This window comes from Neophocaena asiaeorientalis, unplaced genomic scaffold (assembly GCF_003031525.2).
Source record: "Neophocaena asiaeorientalis asiaeorientalis breed wild unplaced genomic scaffold, Neophocaena_asiaeorientalis_V1.1 scaffold338, whole genome shotgun sequence".
Classification (NCBI taxonomy): Eukaryota; Metazoa; Chordata; class Mammalia; order Artiodactyla; family Phocoenidae; genus Neophocaena; species Neophocaena asiaeorientalis.
The window spans coordinates 162,716-180,844 of record NW_020175405.1 but is presented as its reverse complement, the minus strand read 5'-3'; the positions used below and the strand labels follow the sequence as shown (position 1 = coordinate 180,844).

The following is an 18,129-nucleotide window of genomic DNA, read 5'->3' as shown; positions in this document are numbered from 1 at the left end:
AATTGTTTTGTATAGCTGGTACATTGATTGAAGCAATGTGGTTTAAACAATGCTCTTTATGATGGCATGAAGGACTTTTTGAAACTATTACAATAATTTAAGTATTTAATGAGTTTCTGAAATTACATTGCACTTTCTTGAAGAGTTTTACAGAAATATATTCAGAAAGAAACGGAATGTCTGAGAACAGCAAAACCAAATGTATCAGCCTCAACACAAGCCACCAGGCAGAAAAAGATGCAAGAAATCAGTAGCTTAGTCAAATACTTCATCAAATGTGCAAATAAAAGTAAGTGCTGTTACTTGGCTTAATAGATTATTGTTACATGAGTTTGGTCTGAATATGGTGAGATAAAAGTTCAGTGCTAACTCTTAATTTCTAGTACATATAATGATTTTTAATACTATAGGTTCAAATATTTGGAGGAATTTATACAAGCATGGAATGATAGAATCTCAGGGTTTGGAAGGATTAAGAAATATTATTGCATCTACCCATTTTTCTTGGATCCCATCTATATGTCCCTGGCACTTAGGTAGCCTTAATGATAAAACATGCCTTTTGAGGCTTTCTTTTCTGTTTTAGTAGTTTTCATAGTAGTGAAAACCTGTCTCCTTTTGTTACTGCTTCTGTTTGCTGAGATAATACAGAAAAATACTAACTCAGTTTTTTCAATATCCTTTTTTCAAATGTCCTTTGAGATATTTGAAGTTACCCATGATATTTCCCTTGAGTCCTCTTCTCTAAGCTAAACAGACGTACTTCCTGTTGCTCATATGAGCTAGTTTTTGTGTCACTTCTCTGAATATTCTTCAGTTTAATTCCCTGTCTCTTAAAGTGTGGGACTCAATCTTATAAGCATATTCTGATTGGTATGGAGTGGAGCAGGACTTCCATATCTTTTATTCTATACTTCTACTGATTCATTCCAAGATCACATTAGCTTTCTTGGCAGTCAGAACCCACACTCTTTAACTAATAGCATGCTTACTGTTGATTAAAAAAAAACCCAAGTTCTTTTTTGCTCCTGATGAGCCACATATCTCCCATTTTGAACTTACACAGTTTTGAAAAGCCAATATTTTTGAACCACAATGCAGAATCCTAGTAGGCTTATGTAAGGAAATGGTTTTCATACAATGCTGAAAAGCTAGCGGCGGAAATGTTTGTTTAGGGACTTGGACTCAAACTTTGTTTATTTTTCACAGATAAGAAAGTGGCTTTGTGATGCCAGGTTTAGTTTAAGAATCAGAAAAGCCCAATGTTGGTAAACATTATTAAGTAGAAGGATATAGATTGTTAGTGAATGATGTTTCAGAATGGTGGTATGAGACTTGAGTCTAAAAGACAGTGGCTTTAGCAAAAATTTAGTTTTTCGGCTCCTCTGAGATGCCATTTTGTGTGGGTAGCTGCAAGTCCTGAGCAGGGACTCCAGCATAGACAGAAGAAAGCTACACTGAAATATTTTTGCACCTGCTTTTGCTCTGCATCCATTAAAATTTGTATTCTTGGCTACTAATGCTGGGCTCTTAATAGATCTTAATATGGTCTGACAGAATTTGTGAGTGAGTGAGAGAAAGATATTTGTAGCCTATTTGTAGCCCATCAGAAAAGTTTGCAGCTTAGAATTTTGCTTTAAAGTGAAAAAAACCTTCTATTGCAAAATTAACAATGGAGATCACATTTTCATTTTAATTAATTTATTTTTGGCTGTGTTGGGTCTTTGTTGCTGCGCATGGGCTTTCTCCAGTTGCGGCGAGCTGGGGCTACTCTTCGTTGTGGTGTGCGGGCTTCTCGTTGCGGTGGCTTTTCTTGTTGCGGAGCATGGGCTCTAGGCACGTGGGCTTCGGTAGTTGTGGCTCACGGGCTCTAGAGTGCAGGCTCAGTTGTTGTGGCGCACGGGCTTAGTTGCTCCACGGCATGTGGGATCTTCCCAGACCAGGGGTCGAACCTGGAATCCACCAGGAATACACCCTGCCTTGGCAGGTGGATTCTCAACCACTGCACCCCCAGGGAAGCCCGTGATCACATTTAAAAATATATGAAAGTATCAATATGTTGGTTTATAGGAATAAATGGATGAAATTTTCAGTGTAAGATTATTCAAATGGTTGAAAAATGATATTTTTATTCAAGGCTTTTTTTTCTTTCAAGTTTTACTTTGTAACTTAAACATCTTTAATCTTGGAGCAAAACCAGGAGCTACTATCGTGTCATCTCACTTCTTCAGTTTTTTTTTTTAAAGGGTTGGAGGGTTGATGAGAATTTAAACACATGTCCAGACTTTGCCAGACTTGCTTAACATTGGTACCCAAGGTATGATGAAAGAAACAGAGATCAGAAAAAAAGAGGTAGATGGGAAGGAACCAGTAAGCAAATATTGTTCAACTATAACAGATGTTATAGTTAAGAAAATGTTAGGAAGACTATAAGAGAGAAATGCACAGGGTGTTACAGCAGAGGGTATTATGTTTGTGCATTTCATCATTAGCCAGATGCCTAAAATTATAAGCCATAAATAAAAATGATTTTTTAAACTAATAAGAACAGAAACTACACTTGATCTTAGCCAAAAGGCCAAGAAGCGATGATTTTTTGTTATACCAGTGTATATTTATTTATCATACTTCTAAATATAACTAGTTTCATCATAAAAAATCCTAAACTAGAATATATTCAAATATACATAATGACTTGCACCCTGCTTGTAACTTACAACAAAAAATTTATATGCAATTTTAAGATTGTTAATATTGAAATATGAAAAATTTCAGCTGTGACAGCAATACGATTTACTGAAAGTAACAAATAACTTTTAAATGTACTTTTGTTACCTTTAAGAATATATCCAGGGCTTCCTTGGTGGTGCAGTGGTTAAGAATCTGTCTGCCAATGCAGGGGACGTGGGTTTGAGCCCTGGTCAGGGAAGATCCCATATGCCGTGGAGCAGCTAAACCCGTGTGCCACAACTACTGAGCCTGTGCTCTAGGGCCCACAAGCCACAACTACTGAGTCCACGCCCCACAACTACTGAAACCCTCGTACCTAGAGCCCATGCTCTGCAACAAGAGAAGCCACCGCAGTAAGCCCGCACACTGCAACGAAGAGTAGCCCCCACTCACCGCAACTAGAGAAAGCCCGCGTACAGCAACAAAGACCCAACACAGTCAAAAATAAATAAAATAAATAAATTAAAAAATATATATATATCCAGGGACTTCCCTAGTAGCACAGTGGTTAAGAATGCACCTGCCAATGCAGCGGACACGGGTTTGAGCCCTGGTCTGGGAAGATCCCACATGCCGCGGAGCAACTACACCCGTGTGCCAAATACTGAGCCTGTGCTCTAGAGCCCGCAAGCCACAGCTACTGAGTCTGCGTGCCACAACTACTGAAGTGCGCGAGCATAGAGCCCGTTGCTCTGCAACAGGAGAAGCCACCGCAGTGAGAAGCCCGTGTACCGCAACGAAGAGTAGCCCCTGCTCGCCTCAACTAGAGAAAGCCTGTGCACAGCAAAGACCCAATGCAGCCAGAAATAAATAAATTAAAAAAAAAAAAGAGTTCCATTATAAAAAATATATATCCATTAATTCTGAATTTTCAGGACCTCTAATAATTAAATAAAACTAAAAATTATAGCCTTACATATGTATATATAATAAATGCTATTATAGGACTTGGAAGTAATTTTGCTTTTCAAAGGAAATAGTATTCTCTTTATAATCTTATTCTAATCAGGTTTTTATAAAAAATACCAGGAAACTTTGGGTCACACAAGGTCTAATGTCAGAAATTGTGAATTATTAAGGTAGAATGAATGATTGTTTTTGCTATATAATCCTATAGGATTGGCAAATTTTTTTTGTAAAGTGACCAGATCGTAAATGTTTTTGACTTTGCAGGCTATGTAGTCTCTGTCTCAACAACTCAACTTTGCCATTTTAGCACGAAAGTAGCCATATACAATATGTAAATGAAGACATGTTTATGGTCCGAAAAACTTTATTTCCAAAAACAGGTGGTTGGCTGAATTTTGCCCCTGGGCCATAGTTTGCTAATCCGTGTTTTATGAGAAGGAGGTTAGTTAATAGTAAGTTCCCCAATGGAATTATTTATACAATTGCCATTCCAAGCATCCTTAACTTACTTTTCTTAAGATTTATATGTTTTTGTTTGTTTGTTTTATTTTTAAATAGGAGCACCCAGGCTAAAATGTCAAGAACTCTTGAATTATATCATGGAGACAGTGAAAGATTCATCTAATGGTGCCATTTATGCAGCTGATTGTAGCAACATATTGCTGAAGGACATTCTTTCAGTGAGAAAATACTGGTGTGAAATATCTCAGCAACAGTGGACAGGTATGTTTTGAAGTTTGTTATTTGTGAATTTTTCCTTGTGAAATGAAATTTCACCAAAAGAGCATTCAGAGTCTATTTATATCCCCCAAATGACCTCACAGTTTAACAGTACCTTAGTGAAATTAAATGATTATAGAATCTGACACTTTTCATGTATTATGTACTTCTTAAATTGTCACTAATAATGTATTTGGTGCCTGCTATCAGAACTAAAATTACAGAATTGAAAGATGCCATACCTGTCCTCAAAGACTTGACAGTCCAATGACAGAAAAAACCAAGTAAACCAAAAGTTCTAATGCAGTGAGTTCACAGATCAGTGACACCTAAATGCAACAATGATTAAAGTAGAAAGAAGAAAACCAAGAGAGATGTCATAAAAGGGAAAGCAAGAGAATTTCAAGTTGGAAGTGGTGTGACATTTAAAGTGTTGTAGAAATAATAAGATGTGGAAGTATCCATTAGGACTAGGCAGTTTGCAGGTCACTGGTAAGGTAATTGAAATGAAATATTAGAATAGAATATATAGGACCCAGTGACTTACAAGATAAGTAGAGTGGGGTGCCATGGAGGTATTGTTGACAGTTTGTAGGTGAGAGGTACTAAGAGACCACAAAGGAAGTTTGGTCAGAGGCTGAAATTTTTGAGTTTATTGATTTCAAAAGTGGAGTATTTCTGGCTCTGGGTGGCTTAATGGGTGAAAATAGTATTTGGCTTTAATGAGGTGACTTTAAGCCAGATGTCAAAGTCTTCTAATACAGCCACCTCTGAAAATTTAGAAACTCAGTATTTTTCATTGAGAAGTATTCAAGATAAATTGTGCTAACTTAAAAGACATTTATCTATATTTTTTACCATCAGTTTATCATTTCAAAATAAGATGTTTGTGGACCATAAACCCATGACCTAATCAGTGGTCTAAATTGTATTCTACTGTTCCCACATGAATAAAGGCCTTCTTAGCTATTGCTTAATTTCTTATCTGGGGCCTTTGCTGTTGCTCTGAACACGAAGGAGGCTTTGTTCCAAACAGAGCCCTCAGTAAGCCTAGTGGCAGCCTTTAGAGAATAGGCCAGTGATATCTAGGGTACACCGACACGTCTGTCACCAAAATGGATCAGCCTAAATATTTAGAATATTTGTACATTTTAGATTATTACTTGTAACTATGGGTCTCTGAAACAAAGGCAGTCGTTCCTCTAGTCTCTTTACTCTGATTCCATCATCTGGCATGTTCTCTGAAATTCTCTATTTTTAAGCAAACTACTTTCACTTCTAATAGTCAGTCTTTTTGTTGAATTTTTTTTTTAGTTAGTTACCTTCTCTGAAATTTACTTCTCTAATGAAGCCTGCTCAAGAAGTGAAGTTTACATTCAAAATATATTTGGTAGAGGTGGTGATTGAAGCCATGGTTATGGATGAGATTGTCTAGGGAGAGAGTTTAGAGTGAGATGAGAAGATGGCCTTAGTCTTCTAAACCAACATTTCCATATAAATTTTGGAATCAGCTTGTTGATTTCTACAAAAAATCCTGCTGGGATTTTATTGGTATCACGTTGGACCTATTGAACTAAGGAGCAATAGACATCTTAACATAGACTCTTCCAGTCCATGAACATGGTATATCTCTCCATTTATTTACGTCTTTTTTGATTTATCAGCATATAGAATTTGTATATTTTTGTTAGATTTATACTGCAGTAGTTTGTAAATTTTACTGTCTCTTTAAAACATTTTCTCTTCCATGTTGTTCAGAAGTACTGTTGACTTTTATATACCATATTGATCTGAGACCTTGCTAAAATTGCTTATTAGATCTAGGAGCTCTTTTGTTCATTCTGGGGAATTTTCTATTTAGACAGTTGTGTCATCTGCAAGTAGAGAGTTTTTTGTTCCTTCATTTCTGAGCCATGTGGCCTTATTTCTTTGTTCTACCTTATATTGACTAGGACCTCAGTATGATTTTTTTTTAATGGTAAGATGTACATAACATAAAATTTACCATTTTAACCATTTTTGCATATACAATTCAGTGGCATTAAGTATATTCACATTGTTATGCAACCATCACGACTCATTTCCAGAACTTTTTTCATCTTCCAAACTGAAACTCTGTACCCATTAAATGGGAATTCCCCTGCTCCCCACCTCCAGCTCTTGGCAGCCATTCTACTTTCTGTCTCTGAATTTGACTACCCTAGTACCTCCTGTAAGTGAAATTGTACAGTATTTGTCCTTTTCTGAATGGCTTATTTCATTTAGCATAATGTATAAGGTTCATCCATGTTGTAGTATATGTCAGAGTTTTCTTCCTTTTTAAGTCTGAATAATATTCTATTGTATGTGTATACTAAATTTTATCCATTCATCTGTCATTAGACCCTTGGATTGTTTCTACATTTGGATATTGTGAATAACTCTACTATGAACATGGTATACACATAGCTCTTTGAGTCCTTGCTTTCAATTGGGTATATATTCAGAAGTGGAATTACTGCATCATATGGTAATTCTGTGTTTAATTTTTTGAGTACCCACCATACTGTTTTCCACAAGGGCTATACCGTTTTACATTTTCATCAGCAATGCACAAGTGTTCCAATTTCTCCACACCTTCACCAACGCTTTTTTTTTTTTTTAAAGCCACTGGTATTACTTTATCACAAAGGATTCAGATCTTTCCCTGAATTTTCACAAGCACACCATAATCTAGTAATAAAGCACCTCCCCATCCCCAGTTTTGCTTATTTCCCAAACTGATTTTGGCTGATAGTTTCCCCTCTAATACGGTTATCACTTAAAAAACACAAACATTCAAACTAAAGATACAGTGGATTACTAACTGTAACCTTAGCAAGCTTACATGGATTGTTTGCTACCACATATTACAGTAATTTTACAGTGATCACAAAAAGTCATTAGGTTCTTCTTATTACAATGATGATGAAAAGTAAAAACTCGTGCTGTTTCTAATACTTATCACAAAGAAGAGATGTGCTTATAAGGCAGGAAGTAACACAAAATTCCTTTAGAGGTCATTGCATTTTCACTTTGCTCAAGTTTTCAACTGCACATCCTCAGCAAACCCAGAAGAGTACATCTCACCATCTTAAGTGCACTCCAAAATCTCAAGCTTACTTTAAAAGCCCACAATATGGGTATTTAAAGTCTTTTCGAAGACTTCTCCCAAATACCACACACCTCCAGGTAAACCACGTAAGGAGCTTGAAAGCAGTGAAGGATGTTAACCTGCTGATGCAAGTTTCTGACACCAGTCTTTCAAGCCACCAATAACCAGGTCTTCAGTTACCTTTTCAGTCCTCCCCATCTTGCAGCAAAGCAATTTTGCTTTTTCCCCTGCACTTAGCAGAGTTCTAAGCATTTTAGAAAGTTTCCAAGCGACTTTTTTTTTTTGCTTCCAAGCGATAATTTAACTAGCATTAACAATTTACTATTAACTAGTAATTTCTTTGCCCATGAGCTCTATATAATTCCCCAGAGCTCTGTCTACTGATCTTTTCTCCAGAGAATTCCCTTCAACCCACATTTCCTACCACTCCCACCCTCTACAACCCACACCTAACCACAACCCTCCCCCCTTCTCCCTTTCTTCACGCCCACCCCTCCCAGCACCTGTGGTAGGCTTTTCCCTCCCCACCACCCCTCACCTCAGGGTCCTCCCATTTGAACACTAAGATTACTCTGAAATCTGATCAAGTAAAATCGAAGTTAAAAAACACATAGAGCAAGATGAATCAAAGATCACTATCGGTACCCTGACCACTCCCTTCTTAGTAGGAATGCCCAAACTAGACCTGCCATTTCTATCACAATTGGGGCATGACCAACTCGTACCTCCAGCACAGTACAATGACCCCCCTCAATTTGCCAGTTGGCTCATTTAAGTATTTGCCTAAGGCATTTCAATCTTGAACACTTTCCCAACACACAGATTATATCATCACACTAAGAATTCCTCCGACCAATGCACAGGAAGGCCGGCGGGTAGGTGAGAGGGTCACTGGGATGCATCTGCAAGCTCCATCTACAAGGCAGCACTCTGTGTTGTGGCATCGTGTTAAAATGTTCTACAGCTTAAGTGTTCTCTGGAAGCAAGGTTCGTAGCCCAAAACTAGTACAACAGAAGGCTGAATTTAGAAGATGCAGCATCTGAAAACCTCCACCGCAGAACAGGAGAGGTGCCTGCTGGTGTTCACGTGCCCAGAGATTGCTGCTCCCGGGTTACACACTCAAAGCAACGCATCTGCTGAAGGCCCCGGATGCATCTGCTTTGGACTTTTAAAGATTGCCCCCTCATAAGCTCATCTGAAAACCTTAAAGGATGGTCTCCTGAATGAATACAGGGCTTCCTGAGCAAGGCCTGGAAACAGGACAATGGAGAACTCCTCCTCCTAAGCCTCTGGAAATTCAATCTGTAGACATCAATTTAGGCGGGCTCTCTCCTCCTCCAGGGTCTTCCCTCCTGCACTGCTACGACTCACACTGGACAGGGGCTCCATTTCTCCTGGTGCCACCAGCTTGCCATGATGAACACAGATTACCAGAAGCAACGTTTTAAGTGAAGGGGTAACCTCGAGAGAGTTAATAGGGAGGAGGAGGGGCAGAGTGAGGTCACAGAAGAGGTAAGCATGGAACCTAGAGGAAAAGTCTAAAGGGGTGCACTGCCACCGCCCTGGGCCAGAACTGTCAGCCCCGCGAAGCTAAGTTCAGTTTCCACAACACCAGGCCTCATCCCCAGGCGGGTTCACAACCCTCTGTACAGGAGTGGCGCCCTACTAGAGGTCAGGCTCCCCTTCTCCAGCAAGCAGCTGCGACAGCCAGACCTGGGTGTTGTCCTCCCCCCGGGTTACTGTGGGCACTTCTGACGCAGCTCTTCCCAGCACAGTTCCCCCAACATCTAGTCTCCCCTTCAACCTTCCTTCTCCTGGCACCCCCACCCCCCCAGTCCCATCTAACTCTGCCATCTCCCCCACCTGTCCCCTGAGACCCTAAACTGGCCACCTCCTCCCCCAGAACTAAGCACAGGCCCCCTGCCCTCCCTGTCGCTAACTCCTCAACACTTCTTTTTTCTTTCTCTCTTTTTTTGATAATAGCCATCCTAATGTAAATGTGTATGAAGTGGTGTCTCATTGTGATTTTGATTTGCATTTCCTTAATGACTGGTGATGTTGAACTTTTCATGTGTTTATTGTCCATTTGTGTATCATCTTTGGAGAAAAGTCTATTCAAATCTTTTGCCCAGTTTTTAATCGGGTTGTTTGTTTTTTGTTGGATTGTAGGAGTTCTTTATGTATTCTATATTAATTCCTTATCAGATACATGGTTTGGAAATATTTTCTCCCATTCCATGGGATGCCTTTACCTCTGATGATAGTGTCCTTTGATGCACAAAAGGTTTTGCTTTGATGAATACAGTCTATCTATTTTTTTCTTTTGTTGCCTGTGCTTTTGGGGTCATTTCCAACAAATCATTGCCAATCCAATGTTATGAAACTTTCCCCCTGTGTTTTCTTCTAAGAGATGTATAGTTTTTCCTCCAATATGATTTTGATTAGGAGTAGTGAGAAGAGACATCCTTCCTTGTCCTGTTCCTGGTTTTAGGGGGAAATATTCAGTGTTTGATCATTAGCATATTAGCTATTTTTAATTAATTAATTAACTTTGGGCTGCCTTGGGTCTTCATTGCTGTACGTGGGCTTTCTCTAGTTGCAGCGAGCGGGGGTTACTCTTTGCTCCAGTGTGCGGGTTTCTCATTGTGGTGGCTTCTCTTGTTGTGGAGCACGGGCTGCAGGCGCATGGCCTTCAGTAATTGTGGCTTGTGGGCTCAGTAGTTGTGGCTCACGGTCTCTAGAGCACAGGCTCAGTAGTTACGGCGCACGGGCTTAGTTGCTCCATGGCATGTGGAATCTTCCCGGACCAGGGCTCGAACCCGTGACCCCTGCATTGGCAGGTGGATTCTTATATGCTGTGCCACCAGGGAAGTTCAGCATATGAGCTGTTAATACAGGTTGAGGACATTCCCTTCTATTCTGGTTGCTCATGGTTTTTTATCATGAATGGATATTGAATGGATATTGAATTGAATTTTTTTCTGTATATATTGAGATAATCATGGGTTTTTTTGTTTGTTTGTTTGTTTTGCGGTACACGGGCCTCTCACTGCTGTGGCCTCTCCCGTTGCGGAGCACAGGCTCCGGACGCGCAGGCTCAGCGGCCATGGCTCACGGGCCTAGCCGCTCCGCGGCATGTGGGATCTTCCCGGACCGGGGCACGAACCCGTGTTGCCTGCATCGGCAGGCGGACTCTCAACCACTGCGCCACCAGGGAAGCCCAATCATGGGTTTTTTTGTCTTTAGTTTATTGGTACGGTGAATTATGTTGATCAGTTTTTCACAGGTTGAGTCAACCTTGTGTTCCTGGGATATACCCTATTAGGGCATGATGTATTATACATTTTATATGTTACTGGATTGAATTTGGAGGTGGTGGTGGTTGTAAGATTTTTAATTATGAATTCAATTTCTTTAATAGATGCAGGATTATTTAGGTTACATATTCTCAGTGACCTTTGGAATTTGTTTCTTTAAGAATTTGTTCATTTCATATAAGTTGTTGAACGTATGAGTGTAAAGTTGTTCTTGAACATTATTGTCTCATTATCCTTTTAATGTGCTTACGCTGTGTAGTGGTATTGCCTCTTTCATTACTGAGTCTGATCTTATAATTATTAGTTCCTTACTTCTGATTGCTTTGGATTTCATTTCTTCTCTGGTTTCTTAAGCTTAGATCATTGATTTGAGAGCTTCTTTCCAAATATGTGCATTTAATGTAATAAGTTTTTCTCTAAACACTACTTTAGTCACATCTCACAAATGTTGACAATGTTTTTTCTTTTTCTTCAGTTCAAAATACGTTCTAGGTTTTTTTGAGGGTTTCCCTTTGACCCTGGATTATTTGGAAGTATGTTGTTTAATTCCCATTCATTTGGGGTAATTCTCCTGTTTTGTTTTCCTTTTGTGGTTTAATGTTATGGTCAGAGACCATGCTTTTTATAACCAAAATTATTTATAACTGTTATGATTTCTTTTATGATCAAGGATAAGGTCTAACTTGGTGAGTGTTCCATATGCATTTGAAAAGAATGTGTATCTGCTATTGTTGGATGAATTATTCTATACATGGCAGTTAGAGTCAGTTGGTTGATGGTGTTCAGTTGTATAACAAACTGGTGTGAAAGCATGAGTGACAAGTGAGAAAATGGATTAACAAATACAACATTTTCAAAAGTTTTGGTTACAAGGGGAAGGGAAAGGGGGTCCTATTAAAGAAGAGAGTGATTGGAGTATATATACATGTAATCAGAAGGATTCAGTGAAGAGAGAGTAGTTGAATACACAGGAAAATTGCTCATGTATGTTTTCTGAGAAGAAGGGATTCCAAAGCAAGAGCCCTAAGATTGTCCTAAGGAAGAAAATAGTTTTTCTAATTAGGTAGAAAGGAAGAAAAGTTAAAAACCTTCAGTTGCTTTCTTGTATAACTAATATAAAATATGGACTTCCCTTCAGGTCTTGGAAGTGCTACGTAGTTTTGCTTCTGCCTATCTCTCTGACCTTAAAGCCCACCCCATCCTTCTAATTTCTGTGCTCTTGCTACAGTGGCCTTTATTCAGATTCTCTAACCCAGTGATTTTCAAACTTTTTTTTAATAGACTTTATTTTTTTAGAGCAGTTTTAGATTCACAGCAGAATTGGGCAGAAAGTACAGAGTTCCCATATATCCCCTGACCTCACACGTGCACAGCAACATCCAGCACCAAAGCGGTACATTTGTTTCCATCAGTGAACCTACGCTGACACCTCATATCACTCAAAGTCCATAGTTTACACTGTCACTCTTGGTGTTGTACATTCTATAACTTTTGAGAAATGTATAATGATATGTGTCCACCATTATTGTATCATAGAGAATAGTTTCACTGCTCTGAAAATCCTCTGTGCTCTGCCTATTTATTCCTCTCTCCACCTTGATCCCTAGCAACCACTGATCTTTTTAACTGTCTCCATAGTTTTGCCTTTTCCAAAATGTCATATAGTTGGAATCATACAGTATATAGTATTTTCAGAGGGGCTTCTTTCATTTAGTAATTTGCATTTAAAGTTCTTCCATGTCTTTTCATGGCTCGATAGCTCATTTCTTTTTAGCACTGAATAATATTTCATTGTCTGGATTTACCACAGTTTAATTATCCATTCACTTACTGAAAGACATGTTGATTGCTTGCAAGTTTTGGAGATTATGAATGAAAATGCTATAAACATCTGTGTACAGATAAGTTTTCAACTCATTTGGGTAAATGCTGAGGAGCGTGATTGCTGGATCATATGGTAAAAGTATGTTTAGTTTTTTAAGAAACTGCCAAACTGTCTTCCAGAGTGGCCATTGTCGATTTCTATATTAAAAATCAGTAAAGCGTAATTTTTGTAATTAGTTTTAATTAAAAAATAGGAGCGCTAATATTTTCTTCTGACATAGCTATGGATCATCTCACACACTCCTGTTTAGAAAGTATAAGCTCTTTCTTACCTGTGGCATTTGTTCTTTTTTCAGAGGCTACCCTTTGTATGGCCTGTTTTTTCTTGTCCTTCAAGTCTCAGTTTAAATGTCACGGCCATTTTCTGATTGTTTTTCCTAATTTCTTCCTCTCTTTTTATTTTCTACCATGGTACTCTTTCCTTCATAGTACTTTTGTGAAAATAAATGACACGCTTCTAAATAATTCATGGGTGGAAAGAAAATTCTCAAGGCATGTTTAAAACTGAATGAAAATGAAAATTACAACATATCAAAATTTGTAGAATGTAGCTAAAGTTATGTTGAGAGGGTAATTTATAGCATTAAATGCCTACATTAGAAAAGAGGAAAGATATCAAATTAATAATCTTAGCCTCCATCTCAAGAAACTAGAAAAACAAACAAATCCAAAGACTTCAAGCAGAAGATAAGAACAGAAATCGATGAAAACAAAACAGTAAAGGAAAATTATTGAAACAAAAAGCTGATTCTTTGAAAACATCAAAATCTAGAACCTCTAGCAAGAGTGAGTAAGGTAAAGAAAGACACAAATTATTGATATTAGGAATTAAATGGGATATAATTGCAGATTCCACAGATACTGAAAGAATAGTAAGGGAATGCTATAAACAACTCTACACACATAAATTTGATGACTGAAAATAAATGGAACAATTCCTTAAAACCACACACTATCAAAACTCACCCAGTGTGAAATAAGTAATCTGTATACTTCTGTAACAAGTAAAGAAATCAAATCTGTAATTTAAAACTTTTCATTAAAAAATTGGGAAAAAGACAAGGGTATTCGCTGTCACCACTCCTATTCAACATTGTACTGGAGGTCCTAGCTAGGGCAGTTAGGCAAGAAAAGGATAATTGGCATACAGATTGGAAAGGAAGAAATAAAACTTCACATTTGTAGATGATATGGCTGTCTATGTGTAAAATCCCAAGGAATCTACATTTAATGATGTCTTTTGGGGTTTTATTTTATTTTAACTCCAGAAACTCCTTTAAAAAAAAAAATTATTGAAGAATAGTTGATTTACAATGTTGTGTTAATTTCTGCTATACACCAAAGTGACTTGGTCATACATATATATATTCTTTTTCATATTCTTTGCGTTATGGTTTATCACAGGATATTGAACATAGTTCCCTGTGCTATACAGTAGGACCTTGTTGTTTATCCATCCTATATATAAAAGTTTGCATCTGCTAATCTCAAACTCCCAATACTTCCCTCCCCTACACCTCCCTCCACTTTGACAACCACAAGTGGGTTCTTTATGTCTGTGAGTCTGCAGAAACTGCTTTTTAATATCATGCTGTTTTGCTATCTGCTCTTTGAGCTTTTTTTGTTGTTGAATTCATGGAGAAAGGGAATTCATTTGGAGGCATGCACTGCCGCCGTTTTTGGAGAAGTAGGACTCTACTCTTTTGTTGAATGTCTTATACTAGCTTTTTTTTTTTTACCCACTTACTAGAGGAATATGTTGGATTCTGTGAGAACTGGGATAATTTCCCCAAGTAAAATAAAAGCCCTGAAAGTTGAGATTTAATCAGAGACAGAGAGTTGCATTGTTGGCTTTTGCTGTTTCAGCACTTTGCTCTTGCCAAGTAATAAGAAGGAAATGCTAAAGATAATGCCTCCTGTTTTTCTGTCTCCAAATTTGTGTGTGTTAATTCATGTTTTTACCATTATTTAGGTATTGCATGTAGTGAAAAAACTTTGGGAAGCACTTGTGTAGAGTTCTATAAAGTCAGATATGATAGGAATCATTTTTCTTACTATTTGATGTTTGAGGTTTTTATATTGTCCTTATTCTTTTGAATTTAACATTTCTGACTTTAAGCTATTTCTGCAGAATTATTTGACATATACAGTTGAAATTATTCTTAAGTCACTTTGCTAACTGAGGACTTCCTAATTATCTCTTTATGGGAAGAAAATCCTGCCTTAGCAACTTTGCTTTTCATTGTGTTGGGAGATAATTCTCAATGCATTTCACGTTTCTGCATGTCATGTCAAAGACATGACACTGACTATTCTTTTCCAGACTGTTTTTTAAAGTATGTTTGTGCAGTGAGCCTTGGAAGATAGAGATGACAGAGATGATGGCCTCCTCCAGAACAAAGGACAGGTTTGCTTGCAGCTCATTGCTTGGGATGTCTCTCCTGTATGGTAGCTCATCATTTGAACTGTGTCACCTGTCCCTCTTCACGTTGCTTTTGAGATTGAGGAATTTATGCAAAAATGAAGGTACTCTGGCTACTATCATTGCTGTGAGAAATAAATTGTCCTCTTTCTCTGATCAGGAATTTCATGTCTTCTGCCAACATCCATGAAACTGGCATTCTAATTTGTTGGGTTACAAATAGTGTAAAGTCTCAGATCTTTCACAGTTCTTGACACACTTTACACACATTATTAATCAAATAGCACTAAGACAAAACAAAACAAAACTGTGGAGAGTACACTGTCAAGTGCTTTGTTAGGCCTAGCAGAAGGAATTTAGGAATAGAGAAGTTAAGTAGCTTATCTGAGATCTGGCTCTTAAACTGGTGTTCACATACTCTGCTGCCTGTAGTTCCTGTCTTGAAGGCAGTTTAATTTATAAAAATAAATATTGATGGGATGCTCTTACTGTAGTAAGTATAAATTAATATAATTTTTAATCTTTTGTCTGTGGGATTATTGAAATTTAAATTGAATTGTGACATCTAAGTTAAATGTTTCGATAGTTTTCTTTTTAAAAACATAACTAACTTTTTTTTTTTTTTTTTAAGAATTGTTCTCTGTGTACTTCCAGCTGTATCTTAAACCTTCACAAGACATTAATAGAGTTTTGGTGGCTAGAATAATTGAAGCTGTGACCAAAGGATGCTGTTCGCAGACTGATGGATTAAATTCTAAATTTTTGGATTTTTTTTCTAAGGCTATTCAGCATGCAAGGTAATCTAATCTGTTTTTGTTTTGTATTGGAAATCCATTTGATCTTTTTGCAAGACTGTGTTTTAGATTCAGTAACTAAATTTTACCAACTTGAAAACATCATTGGCCGATTATAGTAGAACTAGTGGATTCCCAAGGAAAGTGTTAGGTCCAGCACTTCCTGAATATCCAATATGCAGAACATGTAATGATGTTCTAGATCTGTCTTGCTTTTTTCTTTTTTTTTTTTTTGCGGGACGCGGGCCCCTCCCTGTGGGGGCCTCTCCCATTGCGGAGCACAGGCTCCGGCCCGTGCAGGCTCAGTAGCCGTGGCTCACGGGTCCAGCCACTCCGCGGCATGTGGGATCTTCCCGGACCGGGGCACGAACCTGTGTCCACTGCATCGGCAGGCAGACTCTCAACCACTGCGCCACCAGGGAAGCCCTGTCTTGCTTTTTTAATAACAGGAAAGCTATATGGCCTCTAAGTATTTTTATTTTCCTGAATTTTGAAGATAGTTGTAATGTGCTAAGAATAAAATGAAATAGGAATATATTTTGGAAATATCAGTATCTTATATTTATGTGGCATTACCCAATTTATAATGTGAAATATTTTATAAATGGTAGGTATTACAAATTAGTTTTATATAATTTTAGACAGTGTTTCAGCAGCAGGGAGAGCTAACAGGAGTGATCTCCCAATGCCAAATAGGAACTATTTTTTGTTGTTGCTAAGTAGTGCTGCTGTGATTTTTCTGAATAATTCTGAAAGTAAGACTACTATTATTTGAAAATCAGAACGTTTTTTTCTTTCAGCACGCAACTTCATTACTGTCTTCAGTTTCTGCATTTTCCCCTGTTATATTAAGTCTGTTTATTTTCTGTTACAGACAAGAAAAGAGCTCTGCAGGTCTAAGTCATATCTTAGCAGCATTTATTATCTTCCTCAAGACTTTGGCTGTTAACTTTCGAATTCGAGTATGTGAATTAGGAGATGAAATTCTTCCTACCTTACTTTATATCTGGACTCAACATAGACTTAATGATTCCTTAAAAGAAGTAATTATTGAGTTATTTCAACTACAAATTTATATCCATCATCCAAAGGGAGCCAAAACTCAAGAAAAAGGTATAAAGAAAGTTTTTGCTATTTTGCATTTGCTTCTTCATTGAAATATAGAGGGTTAAGTATGAAATCTGTATGTTATAGGAGGTTATGACCTTCCTCTGGATTGCTTTGCTTGGTAATAGTGTCAGTCATGAGGATATTTTTCACACTTTTATTTTTTAATTTGAAGCTATGGTAGGTTGCAAATCATATCATGCCTTACCATTTGTTTAGTACAATGCTACCTACGTTTTGTGAGGAATACGAACAAATATGAGACACTATTCCCTCTAGGATCTGATTATGCAGCAATAATTAGGTGCTAAGAGGTGTGACGCAGACTGTAAGAGTAAAAGAATTTAGAGAAGACAGGATCTTGTTTATCTACATATTGCTTTTATTAGAAAATAAAATAGATAAATGTGAATTGAACCAGCCAGATTAGTCAGTTCCCAAGGAAGATAAATACATATTTGCTAGGGAAACCAGAAATGAATGACTTATCCTCCCTTCATTCCTTTATGTTTGTCTTTCACCAAAAGAGTATTGCATGGATGATGTAGCTCCATTCAGTAGACAGGAACTTTACTGGGTGGAACTGGAATTGAATGAGTTCTCTCATGCTTAGGCCATGTTTTGAATCTGGCTTGTACTAGCCTTTGGACCAATTCATCATGGCTAGTGTAATGACCTTATTAAGGACATTCATTGAATAGTAGCTAAAATAGAGGAAAACTGTTGTGGCCACTTTTTATCAAAAGCAGCTGTGTATGTTTCATGGGCTCTTCTAGTATGTATAGTTAGATGTATTTGTAGCCCATGAAACCACTGGAGGTGAAAGAATGGTGGCTTTCCTTAGTTTTTCATCTTTCACATAGCTCTCACCAGAATGAAAATCAGGCTTATTAAGAGATGGTGAGACATGTTTAGGATTTTAGTTAAGTGCATGTTTAGGATCAATTGAAAATTGACAGATGATGAGGCTGTCAGAAACACGAATATAGTTTTAGTATACATTAATAGACTTTATTAGGTTCTTTAATAGATTAATTAAATTCATTAATAGATTTTAAATAGGTTCTTCGTTTTGTGGGAGGAAACAGCCCCATTGTTCCCCATACTCGTTA

At 37.6% G+C, this 18,129-nt stretch overlaps 1 protein-coding gene and 1 pseudogene across 3 annotated transcripts in view; one reads left to right on the top strand and one right to left on the bottom strand.

Annotated features, from left to right (window-relative positions):
- Window positions 1-18,129, top strand: part of ATM (ATM serine/threonine kinase) — a 137,287-nt gene that overhangs the window by 5,241 nt on the left and 113,917 nt on the right. For 2 of the 3 annotated variants that reach the window (XM_024766966.1, XM_024766965.1), the window contains exons 4-7: window positions 144-289; window positions 4,198-4,362; window positions 15,748-15,913; window positions 16,785-17,023. In XM_024766966.1, coding sequence (XP_024622734.1) covers window positions 144-289; window positions 4,198-4,362; window positions 15,748-15,913; window positions 16,785-17,023 — 716 coding nt within the window. Of the gene's footprint in view, window positions 1-143; window positions 290-4,197; window positions 4,363-8,834; window positions 8,961-15,747; window positions 15,914-16,784; window positions 17,024-18,129 lie in introns of those variants that run through there. The other variant, XM_024766967.1, reaches the window with a different exon arrangement.
- Window positions 2,460-2,590, bottom strand: LOC112414497 (uncharacterized; annotated as a pseudogene).